Source organism: Silene latifolia, chromosome 5, assembly GCF_048544455.1.
Source record: "Silene latifolia isolate original U9 population chromosome 5, ASM4854445v1, whole genome shotgun sequence".
Classification (NCBI taxonomy): Eukaryota; Viridiplantae; Streptophyta; class Magnoliopsida; order Caryophyllales; family Caryophyllaceae; genus Silene; species Silene latifolia.
Window position 1 is genome coordinate 37,683,651 of NC_133530.1, and position 15,129 is coordinate 37,698,779.

The window sequence follows — 15,129 nt, forward strand, 5'->3', positions numbered from 1 at the left end:
AATAGGTTAGATATTAGGTTCTAACTTTGAATTCTTCTTCTCATTATATTGTATTGACCTTGACTCTTTCTGCTCTTCGGACACAAAAACGAACCAAAATAAAACCTGATATATCATTTGTTGAGGCTGAATGCCTTAAAATGGTGCATTTTCAAGCTTTTTTCGCTTAATTAAAGATTGTCAAACTTGATCAAAATACCTTAATATTCAATTCACAGTACAAACTAAATGAAGAACCCGATTTATAGATATCAAGTAAGCAATATAATCATACAAATGTGAATGAACCAAGTCACTATCCACCGGATTTCAGCGAATTAGTAACCCCCATGGTGTCCATTCCATACTCTAAAATCTCATCTTATACATATAGTATGAACTAACTCAAAACCAATAATTAATAAATTTTGAGAATTCACCAATACAATCTTTAAATAACATTAATCACCTTTCCTCAAATCAAACCCTTTATATAAACCCATCAACTTAAGTACACTATTCACAACATTTTCACAAATCAATCATTTACTTTAACTCCCTCTAGTAATCAATGTCACCCATAACATGCCTCCTACTTTTTTCAACTCTCATACATTATACAACTCGAGTTACATCTTATCCTGAAACTGAGTTAATCAAAAATTTACCAGGACAACCAACAGTGAATTTCAAGCAGTTTGCTGGATATGTCACTGTTGACGAAGCCCAACAAAGACATCTCTTTTACTACTTTGTCGAAGCCGAAACTAATCCAGACTCTAAGCCCCTTGTTCTTTGGCTTAATGGAGGTTTTCTTCTTCACAAACCCGTTTTCTCTACTACATATATCACTCGTTCATTTGGTGCAATTTTTGTATTATAACGTTCCAAATCTGTTTTTTTACTAGACAGAAGTGTTCAACAAAGACACTTAGTAAACAAAACTCTTAAGATATTTATGTTTATCAACGCAAAATCAAGATTGTGTACATCCGAACCTTTGATGTCATACGATAATGAAGTTGTTAATGTCGTTAATTTTTAATATTTAATTTTAAATTCAGGGGCCTGTTGTTCATCTTGTTGGATATGGAGCCTTCTTGGAACATGGACCTTTCAGACCTAGTGAAAATGGCTTGGTCACCAATGAATACAGCTGGAACAAAGGTACAAACAACAATCATATGTAGAGTATTGGATTATACCAAGATTCTCGACGAAAAAAAAAATATGAATTCATTAATTGGGTGTATAATTTTTGTTGTTGATGATTCCAGAAGCAAATATGTTATACTTGGAAACACCAGCAGGAGTTGGTTTTTCCTATTCTTCTAACAAATCATTCTATAACAGTGTTAATGATGAAATTACAGGTTATTTCCTAGTTCATGTTTCTCATCAGTTGATTTTAATGAGGCGCAAACGCCAGTATAGAAAAGAAAGACAAGATTCAAACACGTGACCTAAAGTCTAACCACGTTGTTTGAACGCGACAACACACAAATTTTATGTGATTTCTCCCATGTGTGAGTTAATAAACTTGAGTTTGTTTTTATTTCATTCAGCAAAAGACAATCTTGAATTTCTTCAGAAGTGGCTTACTAAATTTCCTGAATACAAAAAGAGTGACTTGTTTATTACAGGAGAGAGTTATGCAGGTTATATTCAACTACCTTTTTTTTACTTCTTGTTTTTTTTTATCCAGGAAAAAGTATTGTTTATTAAAATTGAAACCAATTTAAAATGATGAAACAGGGCATTATGTACCACAGCTTGCCGACCTGATCTTAAAGACGAACCTCGGATCAAATCTCAAGGGAATTGCTGTAAGTTCCTAAATTGTTTCAAGTTCATACATTGTTAGTGATAACTGATACGTATGGTGAAAAGACGACGATTTGTAATGTGAAACACAAAAGCATAAAAGACGACTTACATATTCAAATTGTTACTTGACAAAACAAAAGCAGAAAAACATGTACTTTCCTGCCTATTTTAGGGCCGTTTTATCAAATTTTATTTTGAAATAATTCGAAAATGACGATAAATTTATTGGTGCAGCTAGGAAATCCGTTACTAGAATTCAACACAGACTTCAATTCAAGAGGAGAGTACCTTTGGTCACATGGTATAATATCAGATGCAACATATGGTCTTCTACAAAATGTATGCAATTATTCACAAATTAGAAGACAATATTATAAACAAGCTTTTACACCGGAATGCGGTATGGTGTTGAACAAAATGAATTCTGAAATGAGCGTCTACCTCAATCCTTATGACATTATTGTTGATGTTTGTTTATACAAACAAAAGCGCTTTCTCGCTCACTATTTGGTAAGAATAAATCATTTAAACTCTCGTTTATTCATCATTTTCCTTTCACAAATTGACTTGTTCGAATCATGTTATCTCTATTACATATGGGCGGTTACCTGCTAGTCCGTTATCCGTTTTTATACCTTGTGATATTTATTTGAACATAACAGAAGGATGAGAAACTTGATGCTTGTCAAGAAGATAAAACAACAAATTACCTGAAAAAGCAAGAAGTGCAGAAGGCTTTACATGCACAGCTTGTGGGTGTCACTGAATGGACTATTTGTAGCAGGTAACACTTCTTCAACATAATATTATGCTTGTTTTCCATATTTGTCGATTTGGACTCAGATCCTAAAATAACGTTACTTAGTGACTATCATGTATTTGTTGATCACATTGAAACAGTGTTGTAAACTATCATGTGGACGACACTGAAGTGTCTACGCTTCCTTTACTGGCCACTTTAATGAGGCTTGGTGTTCGGGTTCTTCTATACAGGTAAATACTTCTTTAACTTGCTAATTTAACAATAATTTAATTTAAAGAGCCAGGTTAAAAACTAAACCAGCTCAGTTAACCAAATGATTTTCTTTCTTAAAACAGTGGTGACCAAGATACAGTGATCCCACTAACCGGAACACGAACCCTTGCTAATCGATTGGCAGTGGAAATGGGGCTCAACGAGACCGTGCCATACAATATTTGGTTACAAGATAACCAGGTTCGCCGTTTTATTTAATTCCGTAAAATTGGCAAGACAGAAAAACTAGATCAGACCCAACATATATCCAAGAACGGACAAGCCGTCTAATTTGAACAATCTTGGACCCGGAAATAGTCTGACCTGAAATGACCAATCACCAAAATAATGTCATCTTAGAGAACTGATCTGAAAATGCAATTTACTTCTTCTTCTATCAAAGAAACACAGACTTTGTGAGAGACGGTCTTTCACTGAGTTACACAAACACGATTCAAACCCGATCGACGTGAGTCATGCGCTATAAGTGTTTATTGGAACATGAGTCAATCCATATGCACTTGAACCGAAGACTTGACCAGGCCCAACTTAAAATGTGCATGTTGGATGGCAATGCCACAACCTATTGACCCGAATATTACCGTTCGGAAGTTCAATTTGATGGTTTAATAAGGGGGGTGTGACTCACAGATTGGAGGGTGGACTCAAGCCTTTGGAGACAATATCTTGACATTTGCAACCGTAAGAGGCGCAGCGCATGAAGTTCCATTTTCGCAACCAGCACGATCAATGCTGCTCTTTAGCTCTTTCCTTCAAGGAAAGCCTCTCCCAAAGGCACCTTAAGACAATCAATATAACCAATTGGATAAAGTATAAGTGTTGAAATGATTGTAATCCATCATATCATTTAGTACTGAAAATGAAGAGCATAATTTGCAGTTCAAACAACAATTTTGATTAGTCTCATTTTAACCGTGTTCAAATGACGGAATTAGCTAGTGCCCCTTGAAAAACCTAAGCAAATACAATTGATACTCGATAGTGTTTATAGCAATAGATTATCTTCGTCCAGAAAAGGCAGGCAACTATCATCAGTCATGCAAGGTGCCGAGAATATCTTCGTCCCGGTACAAATGATACCTGTGGCACAAAATCAAAACTCAGAATATAAGGATCCCTGTACTGGCATACAAGTTTGACTAGCAACAAGGAAAGTAGAACACATTGCAGAGTGGAATTACATTCAAATAGGCACTTGAGTGGCTGACCACGTAGATATGAATACGAGACAAGAGATATGGTGGTTAATTTACAAGAAATGTTGACTATTAAAGATCATACAAAGTATTCAACCAAATGGATTTAGAAATCGTTTTTAGCCTTGATCTTTGAATCAGTCCTCATGATGAAATCTAGCTGTGATGCAGCAAATGAAACATTTAAATGCGGTCATCATAATCTTGAAAACTTGATCACGGCTAAGAGACGTGGCCAAAATTTAAATCCGTGCTCAAGGCACCACAGTGCCAAGGTTCAAACGTGCCACCACAGTTTTAAATATCGACTGCAACGTCGATGTTTTCAACCAAATTTTAAAGTTTTTGATGTTTACAACGCCCACATTTACCGCGTTTTAAGGCGAATTTAGCTACATTAGACGGCAACAACCGATACCACTGATATCACGACTGTGACAAAACAGAAATTTTACCACCACAATCATACATTCAAGAAATATGACAAGTGAGCTGTGAGCCACCACTTCCCATATACGGAGTATAATAAAGTAGAATCTGAGGAAAATAGGAAGGATGTTTATCATTGGCTAGGATACACGATAATGTGTTAAGAGCGAGCATACGCTCGGAATTTTCAATACCATACAATTTTGAGATAAACAACAAACAACATCAACAAACAAATTATGGTGATTGCATAAGAACAAATAAACATGATGACATACTCTTTCTCGCCAAGCTTCACTGTAGTGCCTCCATACTCTGGCAAAAGAACAGTTTCCCCTTCCTTGACAGAAGTAGGAATATTCTCCCCCAGCTTATTACGAAGACCTGGACCCACCGCAACAACTTTCCCAGAGTTCAGCTACATTACCAAATCATAACCCAAATATCAGAGAGACAGACATAACCCAAGTTAACATAAGAGATAGTGATCAGCTGAAATTTCACGCGAAGAAGAAACAGTGTATATAATCGTACTAGATAAACAACGCACTTCTAACGGACTAAAACACCGTTTACAGTCCTCAAATGTATGGCACGAAAACAGATACATTCGTTCGTTAGTAATCATAGTGTGACGGGATACATTCATTCGTTAGTCGGATACATTCATTCGTTAGTAATCAAAATTCACTAGTAATCTCAGTCTGACGGGATACATTCATTCGTTAGTCGAGTGAGATTATGTTTCGTTTATACGTTCCGCCGCTTACCTATCGAATCAGAGGTATAATCAACCTATACATTACTAGTGAAACTCGATTAACCATGTGATTTACTGATATAGTACCACATCAAAATCAAAACTTTAATCCACAAAACTAATTACCAACAATACAACTAATACATCACAATAATACCCAGCATTATTTTTCACAATATCACAAAATCAAAATCAATAAATTACAAGTATACACATTAATAAAATCAATAAATTGCACAAATTTGAAGATTTAACACAAGAAAACAACTTTCCAACAACAACCCAGATAAATTAAACATATAAAGTTACATAAAATCAAAAACCCAACAATAATCTAACACAATAATGTTGAAAAATTGAAGAAATTTCAACAACCTTAGCGCTGGTTTCAGGAAGCAGAATTCCAGAAGTAGTTTTAGCAGGTGCCACAATTTTTTCAACCAAAACACGATTCAACATGGGTATCAAACGCTTTGCCATTTTATCAGAGTGAAGGTTATTGGTAAATGAAATTGCAGATTAACTGAAAAACCCTAATTGGAGCACTTTAGGGTTTATGTAAAGATTTATGTTTTTTCCCCCAAAAGTGTGATGGGTAGAAGGTTCTAGTTTAGAGGGTAATTGGGTTTGGTTTGCTTGGTCTAAATCATATGGGCTCAATTTGTCCTAGCCTTATTCTCTCATTTCCAATGTGTTGAGTATATTCTTTTGAATTAAAACTGTCTAAACTGAACTTAATTTAATGAAGTTGAACTGAATTTATTGGATCTGAACTGAACTGTAATAAAAATTAATTTGTGAAGACAAGAGCTGAACTTAACTGAATAAAGCTGAACTGAACTGAATAGAGCTGAAATTAAATCCAAAAGAACAGGTCCTTAGTAGTACTCAGTCCACATTGTTCTATGCAACGGTTTTACTTTTCAAGTCTCGCTGAAAACGGGGTAAAATTTCGTCACAACTCACAAGTTAAAGACATGGTAAAATTTGATCCATTTTAAGACGTCAATGTAACCATTTTAGATAAACAATTACCAAAACAAATTTCTAAGCTATAACAGTTAGTCATTAAAATGGTCACATTTTGTCGTTAAAATGGCGACATTTGGCCCGTCTTCAACTTGTGACGAAAAGTGTCCATCTTCAATGAGAATTGGTGTTTACTTTTTCTTATGCTGACAAGGAGTTCCATAGCAATTACCGACAAGTCGGGTAGCCAAAATCGAAAAATTACTTACCACTCATACTAACCAACTTTTTCTAAGTTTTTGATATTTTATTCGCAAGAGGTCAAAATCGAACCCCTGACCATTTTACCATTTGTTTAGCAGATGAAAGTACTCATCATTCAGACCAACCTACTCTTTATTAATATGACGGTCTTATAGAGAAATTACAACAGTTATTCTAAGTGTATTCCAATAACACACATAAAAAAACTAATTAGAAAAGGATATACAACATTATTTTTTTTCTTTCTGTGATTAATTTCTTAATGTGTACTATAGACACAAGACAGATATTCAAAAAAATGATATTCCGATAAGTTTAAAATCAAACACCTTTTTAAGTAAAATATCAACTTTTTTTTTGACTTTGATGCCTTAGTGAAGCGTAAATCAAAGGCTTCATGCCATTTGAACTTTTAGGCAATATTAGAATTATACTCACTTTGTCCCGATTATTTGTTGGCGTCTTGGTTAATTGTTTACTTTTTTTATTTTGGAAATGATTTTGATGGACAATTTAATCCTCCATACCTAATTTGGTCCAGTTGTCACATAATAATTGACATCTACCTTCTTCCTTAATATTTGGGCTAAAATCAAAGGTAAACAAATAACCGGAACTGAAGAAGTATAATATTCTACTCCGTTTATCATTACACTCTTTAAAGTGTGCATAATAAAGGCTAGTGATGTTTTACGGGAGAAGTCCCAAACATCTAAAAAATTAATACTCGTAATAGACATGAGAATGGATGACAAAAGGTGAAATGATCCGTATCACATCCAGGACATTCTTTAAATCAATGTTCATCCATGATTCACAAGGGCATTAAGGATAAAAGTAAACAAAAAACAGCATCATTTCCCTTAAGAAAGACATCGTCGAAATACCTTCATTCCACAGCTAATAGTCCCCACCATTTTACACCCAATAATAATAATAATAATAATAATAATAATAATCTTCTAGTATTATCATTTACTTTTGTCAACCCAACTTTCACTTCCTGAGGACTCACTTGAATCTCTACGTGTGTATACATGTAGTTATAGCTGACAAATCATGACACGATACGAACTCGATACGAAATTAATGGATTAGGGTTGAGCATGATGACCCATTTATGTAAGTGAGTCGACATAAACACGACATGAGCATTAATCCGACACGACCCGTTTACATGTGACACGAACATAAATCCGACACGACCTGATCTGTTTGCCAGATCTATATGTAGTTGTGCTATTATGTATTGTCCTCCAATTAATATAGTCGGCCTCAAGCAATAATCATGAATTTCATTTTTGCACTACGACTACTTGAGTCATAACTACGGTCGATATCGCTTTAAAGTATGACAACGCATAATAACAAAAAAATTATTGTATGATATACTCCAATTTCCATAATACTCCAAAATATCGATGTAAGAATCGAAAATGTCTTTGTCTAATGGTTAAGAAAAAAGGCATTAGTGGACAGTAAGTCCTAGGTTAGAATTCCCACCTCCGATATTTTACTGCCCCTGTGGCTGGTTTGACACAAAATAAATGTACAAGGCCTAAAATCTAAGAAAGCAGTACTTGGTGTTGCCACAAGTTAAAGTTTCGTATACTTATTTATGCAAATTCATTGGACTTGAAAAATCTGAAAATCTCTTGAACTTGTTAATCAACGCCTCTATTTTATGATGGATCAGAGAAGTTGAATTTTGCCATTGTTAAGACTTACTATGACTTCTGTCTGAGTTACGAGTAGAATAAAACTCGAATTTTCAAGAAAAATGCAAGTGCAGTTGTTTGACGAAAAACAAATTGTTTAAGGGCCTGTTTGGTAATCAGCAGATTGATATTAGCAGAAGTAGATTGGTCAAGCAGATTATAAATGACAGATTGGATTAACAGGTTTGACTAGTATATTTCAATTAGCAGATTTAGTAGAAGTGTTTGGTAATTAGCAGATTTTGGTTAATAGATTGTTATATCTATGTGTAGATTGTTGACGGATTCATATTTCACAATCTACTAATGTGAATATGCTGGGTAGAGCAGCATTGGAAAACAGTAGATTGAGCTCCGATCCAATCTACTCTTTTAATATATCATTTACCAAACACTCAAAATAGTAGATTGGTGAGTCAAACATGCTAAAAGCCTTGAATATGCTAAAAATTTCTCAATCCGCCTTTTACTTAACACCTCCTAAGTGTTATAATTCCTAAAGTAGTATAAAAAAAATTGGAGTCGTTTTTTAAAATAATGCTGAAAAATAAAATAATTATCGTTTCGGGTCGGAATAAAAGATAATTGTCGAAATGGTGTCCAACTAGGATAGGAACACCCAAACCTAAAAAAAAATTAACCCCAACCATATACCCCATATCCATCATCATTTTCACCCAACTTCATTCTAACCCCAACGCACCTATCACCCGACATACCCGACGCCTGCACCCACTGACCCAAACCGGGCACTATTTCCCAACGACCACCACGCAACTAGCAGCCCACAACAAACGCAAGAGAGGCCTAGGGGAGGTGAACGACGTCACTGACGACGTCTGGGTAAACGACGGCGTCGATTGAGTGTAGCGACCCAGATGAGAGAGTTTGGTGTGTGTGACATGTGATTTCGGAAAGCGGGGCTGGAGAGTTGGGAGGATGCATGGAAGTGGCGGTGGCATTCGTGGGGTGGATGTCGGCGGTGGTCTGATGTCCGGAATAGTGGGTGCGGTGGTGTTCCGATGACTGTGGCGCGGCGATGGATGGGTGGGGTCAGTGGGTGCAGGCGTGTGGTATGTCGGGTTGGTAGGTGCGGTGGGGTGTGGTGATTGTGGTGGTGGTGGTAATGGTGGTAATGGTGGGGTTAGAGTGAAGTTGGGTGAAAATGGTGATGGATATGGGGGCATATGGTTGGGGTTAATATTTTTTTTTAGGTTTGGGTGTTCCTATCCTAGTTGGACACCATTTTGACAATTAACTTTTATTCCGACCCAAAACAATAATTATTTTATTTTTCAGCATTATTTTAAAAAACGATTCAAAAAATTGGGACATGATAAATTAAACCAATATTTTCTCACCCAAAACCTGATTTGTGGCAACCTTTTAAGGAGAAAAAGGTTAGGGTCCTTTTAGTTTTAGGTGATGTTCCATTGCATTATCCATGTAAAACCAAAGAAAAAATTCCTTAAATAAGGCAACATTCCCTTATACTACAAGCCACCAAAAGCATTTAAAAAAAATAAGACATAATACCAACTTTTTCAACAAAATCATAAACCCCAAACCTCCACTACACTAACTATTATACCTAAAGTAATGACTGACTCTCCCTATTGTTTTACACAAATTCTCATTGAAGACATGACATATCCGTCACAAGCTGAAGACGGATATCATTTTACCTCACAATGTACCCACTTTTTCTCTCTCTGCAACACTATTCATGTGGTCCCCTTTCTCCACTAACCCATTTTGTTACCATTTTATCTCACAAAATATCCGTCACAAATGGTAACCCGTCACAAGGGAGACCAATTGATTGTTTTATCATTCATCTCACATGAGTACATGCCCAATACTTTCAACAAATAGCCCCATAACTTTGCATTAAATTTCCAGCCACCAAGAAACCATATTTTCAGCATTCTGCATTGGTGTACAACGGGTCGGGTCAATTCCGAATTTTTCAAAATTTCCCGATTTAAATTTCATATACTACCTTGGTTAAAAGGGGCGTTTGCCAATTCTAACATAAAAGACAAGGACTGAACCACTTAAATATGAGAATTTGATGAACCAAACCTGACCTGATCCGCAAGGTTCTTTTCTTTTTGGCTTAATTAAATTCAGATCAACTCTATTCAGTTCCGTTCAACTTCATTCAGCTAAGTTTAACTCGTCTCTTCACAAATTAACTCTTACTTCAGTTATATTCAGTTCAGTTCCTTTCAGCTGAAAAGAGCATGGTACCATCACAAGTCACAACAATAATCGAAACCAAAAGGACAACTTCGGAACGAAACACCAAATACATTGATCCAACCCGAAACTAAACCGACTCAATTAATTACCATTTCTAGCCTCCCCACAGCTCTCCCAAAGTCTGAACAGGTTACAGCAAAGCTAAACAACTTTTTATATATAACAAGTCTACAAAACTCAAAGTCTTTCTCTTTCTCTTCTACATGTTCCCTCATTCTTTGTGCACTTCATTTAAATATAAGAAACTTTGTAGCAAGAAATTAGGCTCTGAAATCAGAACCAAAAGAAGTTTCCAATAAACATTACTAAAACATCTTCTTCAGTAACAGCAACAGCAGCTGCTCCAAAACCCTATGCATCTCACCCAATTGACTACTACATACAAGTATCTTCTTCCTAAATTCCAAATTTCAAAGCTTCTTTACATAAATAAGCGCCAACATTAATGCAATAATCCAAACATACCACAACAAAACACCACCTCTTTTTTTAATCATCTCATTTCTTTACTACTGTAACAAACCAGCAGACTTTACATTAAATTCCCTTTCAAATTCCTGCAAAAACGACCAGTAAACCCCCGAGTATACGTGATAGACTATCACGGTCTCATTATTTACATGTTATTCCATCACCATCCCATATGATTTGGGACAGGAAGAAAAAGATGGGTCTCAGAAAACAACAGCATCTAACTTGTTTATTATCTCTTTTGTTGCTGATCATGATAATCCTTAAAGATCCCAAATTTGTACTTGGGTATGGCAGATTTAACAAGTTTAATCATCAACAACAAGGGCATAATGGGGTTTTCACTCCTTCCTCGCCGTCTTCATATAAAAGAGTTCGTACAGGTCCAAAGCCAGGTGAAGATGTTTTTGAAGATGATAAAAGGAAAGTTCGTACAGGTCCAAATCCTCTTCATAATAGATAAGTTTGCAGCTTATGTATGTTAGCTATGTAGCTAGAGTGTATATCAACAAATTTTGATTTTTAATTTGTTTGTTCTAAGGTTTTAACTATTATTAGTACGCTTGTATGAGACTGTCTTATTGTAAAACCAACTCGGATATTAATTCAACGATATTAGGTATTTACAATATGGATAATAAAGTTGAAATCGCGGTAAGACAGTGTAATACAAGAATTTGTGTTCTTCTGTCATTATTCATTACCCCTTTGACTTGTTATTATTGAAGCCTTTCTTTACTAATTCAGCTTGAATAATGTTCATAGAGCTAGTACCACTCTTTATGATGTTGACGAGATTTGAACAGAAATCGTAAGTACCACTCTTTATGATTTTACCAGTTAAGCTAGCGATTAATTTTATGTAACAATGTTGTACAACATACTTATGTTATGGCTAAATGATATACTTAACACGGAATGAGACCGTCTTATTTGAGAATTTGCAGATAGGGTATATGTATGTATAAATTTGAAGACATTGAATTGAATGGAGTATATTTGGAGAGGATGAACACCAAAGTAATTAATAGTGGGGTTGGTTAGTGTAATGAATGTTTTTTTTTTGTTTTATGCTTTTTCAGGTTGGTTGGTAGAAGTAGGAACATAAATTTTTCAAGCAAAGATAATTTAGTGTTGAAATTTAAAGGGTGATATGCAAAGTTTTCAATTTTGTGACTATTTAGTTCAACAAGAATCTGAAATTTTCTGAGTGTACATTCATATCAAAAGATTTTTCCTTGTAAATGAAGTCAGAAATGTGACATATTATTGTACATTTGTGTGCACAAGATGCCATGACTTTTAGAATCTGTGTTTGATTTTTGTAAGGCATCTGTGTAAGTTCATCTTGGAATTGGATATGAGATCCTTTAAATCAAAATGGTAACTGACTCATTTTTAGACAAATATCATTAGTACTTTTTAAGTTGCGGGTCGCGGTCTCACTGGTCGGTTCAGGGCTCAGAAAGTTGGGTCTGGCTCGGCCGTCCTAACCCGCTAAAAAAAAAATAGGCATAATTGGTCATGTTAAGACCAAGCATGAGCCAACCCAGACCGACTCTACCTTACCCCACGAGGGTTTAGGTTTCTTTGCCTAGCCCGTGCTCAAGTCTAGATTAGGCATATATGGGTGTAACGTGTAAAGTTGTAAGTAAGTATGACCCGTCTTTGAAGTCGATTTGGACAAACAACATTATTAAGGCCCTGTTCTTTTGGACTTAAAGTCACTTAATTTAAGTTCACTTCAGATCCTATAAGTTCGATTCGATTGATTCGATTCGAATCCTATAAGTTCGATTCGATTCGAGATCTTATAAGTTCGATTCGATCCTATAAGTTGATTCGATTCGATTCGAATCCTATAAGTTCGATTCGGATCCTATACCTCACTTAATTTAAGTTCACTTCGAGATCCTATAAGTTCGATTCGATTCGATTCGATTGATTCGAGATCCTATAAGTTCGATTCGAGATCCTATAAGTTCAATTCGATTCGGATTCTATAAGTTCGATTCGATTCGATCCTATAAGTTGATTCAATCTGATTCGATCCTATAAGTTGATTGATTCGGATCGATTAGTTTCAGTCCAAAAGAACAGGGCCTAACTCAATCTTGAACTTAAATAACACTGGTTAAGTTTCTTGGCCCAACCCGTGGCTATTTCTAAATTAGGCATATACCGATATACGGGTGTAAATGTGTAGCTTGTAAGTGAGTTTAACCCGTCTTTAGAATCAGTTTGGACAAACAGCGGTGTCAAATCAATCTTGAACCTGAACACTCGTTGAGCTTGATCATCTAGGGCGATTCCATCTTGAACCTGAACACTCGTTGAGCTTTATGATCTTTATCATCTCCTATCTACTAAAATAATAAGAAAACTACAAATTTTTCCCGCCTAAACACTCTTAGTTAGAAATTGGACTTGCTTTTTTGAGGATATTCTAAACATATATTGGGCCTAATATATAATTAATATATAATCTATAGTCAATATATGTGTCACAATATCTTATTATCAAATAACGCAACTAATGGGGCATATTCTGCACCCGCTGACCAAGTCAGCATATTGAGCAAGGTCAGAGATACCCACAGCAAGTCAACGGCTTAGACAGCCTAACCGACGAGGCCTGTCGGCCTGTCTCTTGGGTCCCGGCCGGGGCAACCAGCCAGCCGAGGCACACATCCGCGAACTCGTATCCAAGACCCCTCGGCGGCGAGTCAATAGGGCCCGTCGGCCTGCCATGGCCCCTCGGCCGAGGGTAGCTCAGTCTTTCCACCTGCTAGCCACTTGGCCACTACGTGACAAAAGGTGAAAGTTTATAAATACTCCTCAACTATCATTGAGGAAAGGATCCACAATCGAACCTAAGAATCACTATTCATCTGGTAATATCTTCCTTATCTCTCTACAGCACACACTTCGCCAAGTAACAACAACTTACCTCTCTAAGTTACTAACTTGAGCGTCGGAGTGAGTTCGCTCGGTCCAAAGCCGAGCCCTCAGTTTGTTCACTGTTTCAGGAGACCGAAAGGAGAAGCCAACCAGAGACGTCATTCTACAAGCACGGGTGGTAACAAATAACTGCTCTGGAATTACACCCGGAACAATTGGCGCCGTCTGTGGGGAAAGATACTAGAAGCTAGTCACATTCATTCCCAAACAAAAAAAAACCCACCCAAAAAGCTAAGAAGATGTCGAAACAACAAGAGGTATTCGTGACTGACGAAACCGAATTCTACCAAGAGGATACCGTCCACAACTCTGGTGTTGCGCAGCCCTCCACCGGCCTAGTAATTCAGCCGGAGTTCGGGATGCCAATAATACCAGATACGCCGCTGTCCGCCGAGCAGGTCACCATCATGGGACACATGGTTGATGCGGCAAAACTGAAGCAACTCCTGGACCTAATTAGTAGTACGCCGGCTCACACTGTCACACCGACAAGAGCGGCGGAACCCGTCCAGGAGACCAGGGCCCATAATGTGACTCCAAGAGACTTGAACGAAGCACTGGAAGAAGCTGGCCCTGTCAAGACGCCGGGGGAGCCCAGAGCGCTAGTGGCAGACCTAAGTCCTTCCCGCACTCACGGGAGGACGGCGTCGCCGCAGCACCGACGAGGCATTCCCCGGAGGAATGAAAGAAGTCTGACTTACCTGAGTCGGAGAAGAAGCCCGACTCACCAGAGTCGGGGAAGAAGCCCGACTCACCAGAGTCGGAGAAGAAGCCCTTCCCGCCGCGGGGAGGGGAGCCGGACTAGGGGTGCGAGGAGTCGATCGCCGCGTGTCGTTCGACACGTGGTCAGACAGCCCCTCAGCACCTACGTCTTAGAGACCCCGGTGCCGACTAAGCTAAAGTTGCCACCCATAGCGTACAAAGGAGAAGGCGACCCAACCGACCACGTTGAGGCTTACGAGTCTCACATGTCGGTATGGGAGCAGCCCGACGAGGTTTGGTGCCGAGTCTTCCCAACAACACTGCAGGGGATGGCACAAAGTTGGTACAAGGGGCTACCCGATGGGTCGGTATACTGCTACGCCGACCTAAAGGATATATTTTTAACCCAATATTCTTGCAATAAAAGGAGGGCCGTTGAGACATCGGACCTCCTGACTATCAGACAGGAGGGAGGCGAATCTCTCCGGAGTTACGTGAAGAGGTTCGACGCCAGGTTCGGAGATTCGTGAGTGAGCAATGAACTGGCGGCCT

General features: G+C 37.6%; 2 protein-coding genes across 2 annotated transcripts; one reads left to right on the forward strand and one right to left on the reverse strand.

Moving 5' to 3' along the window:
* Positions 1–408: 408 nt before the first annotated feature.
* On the forward strand, positions 409–3,631 carry LOC141657275 (serine carboxypeptidase-like 45). The gene is made up of 10 exons (XM_074464446.1): positions 409–808; positions 1,044–1,146; positions 1,257–1,352; positions 1,545–1,637; positions 1,735–1,805; positions 2,041–2,316; positions 2,469–2,590; positions 2,707–2,799; positions 2,905–3,022; positions 3,473–3,631. Exons 1-10 carry the CDS (start codon positions 551–553, stop codon positions 3,623–3,625), a joined length of 1,383 nt encoding a protein of 460 aa, XP_074320547.1. The 5' UTR covers positions 409–550; the 3' UTR covers positions 3,626–3,631.
* Positions 3,632–3,655: 24 nt separating this feature from the next.
* LOC141657274 (10 kDa chaperonin, mitochondrial-like) lies at positions 3,656–5,884 on the reverse strand. The gene is made up of 3 exons (XM_074464445.1): positions 5,603–5,884; positions 4,746–4,885; positions 3,656–3,922 (listed from the first exon to the last, which is right to left on the reverse strand). The coding sequence occupies exons 1-3, from the start codon at positions 5,705–5,707 to the stop codon at positions 3,874–3,876; spliced, it is 294 nt and encodes a 97-aa protein (XP_074320546.1). The 5' UTR covers positions 5,708–5,884; the 3' UTR covers positions 3,656–3,873.
* Positions 5,885–15,129: the final 9,245 nt, after the last annotated feature.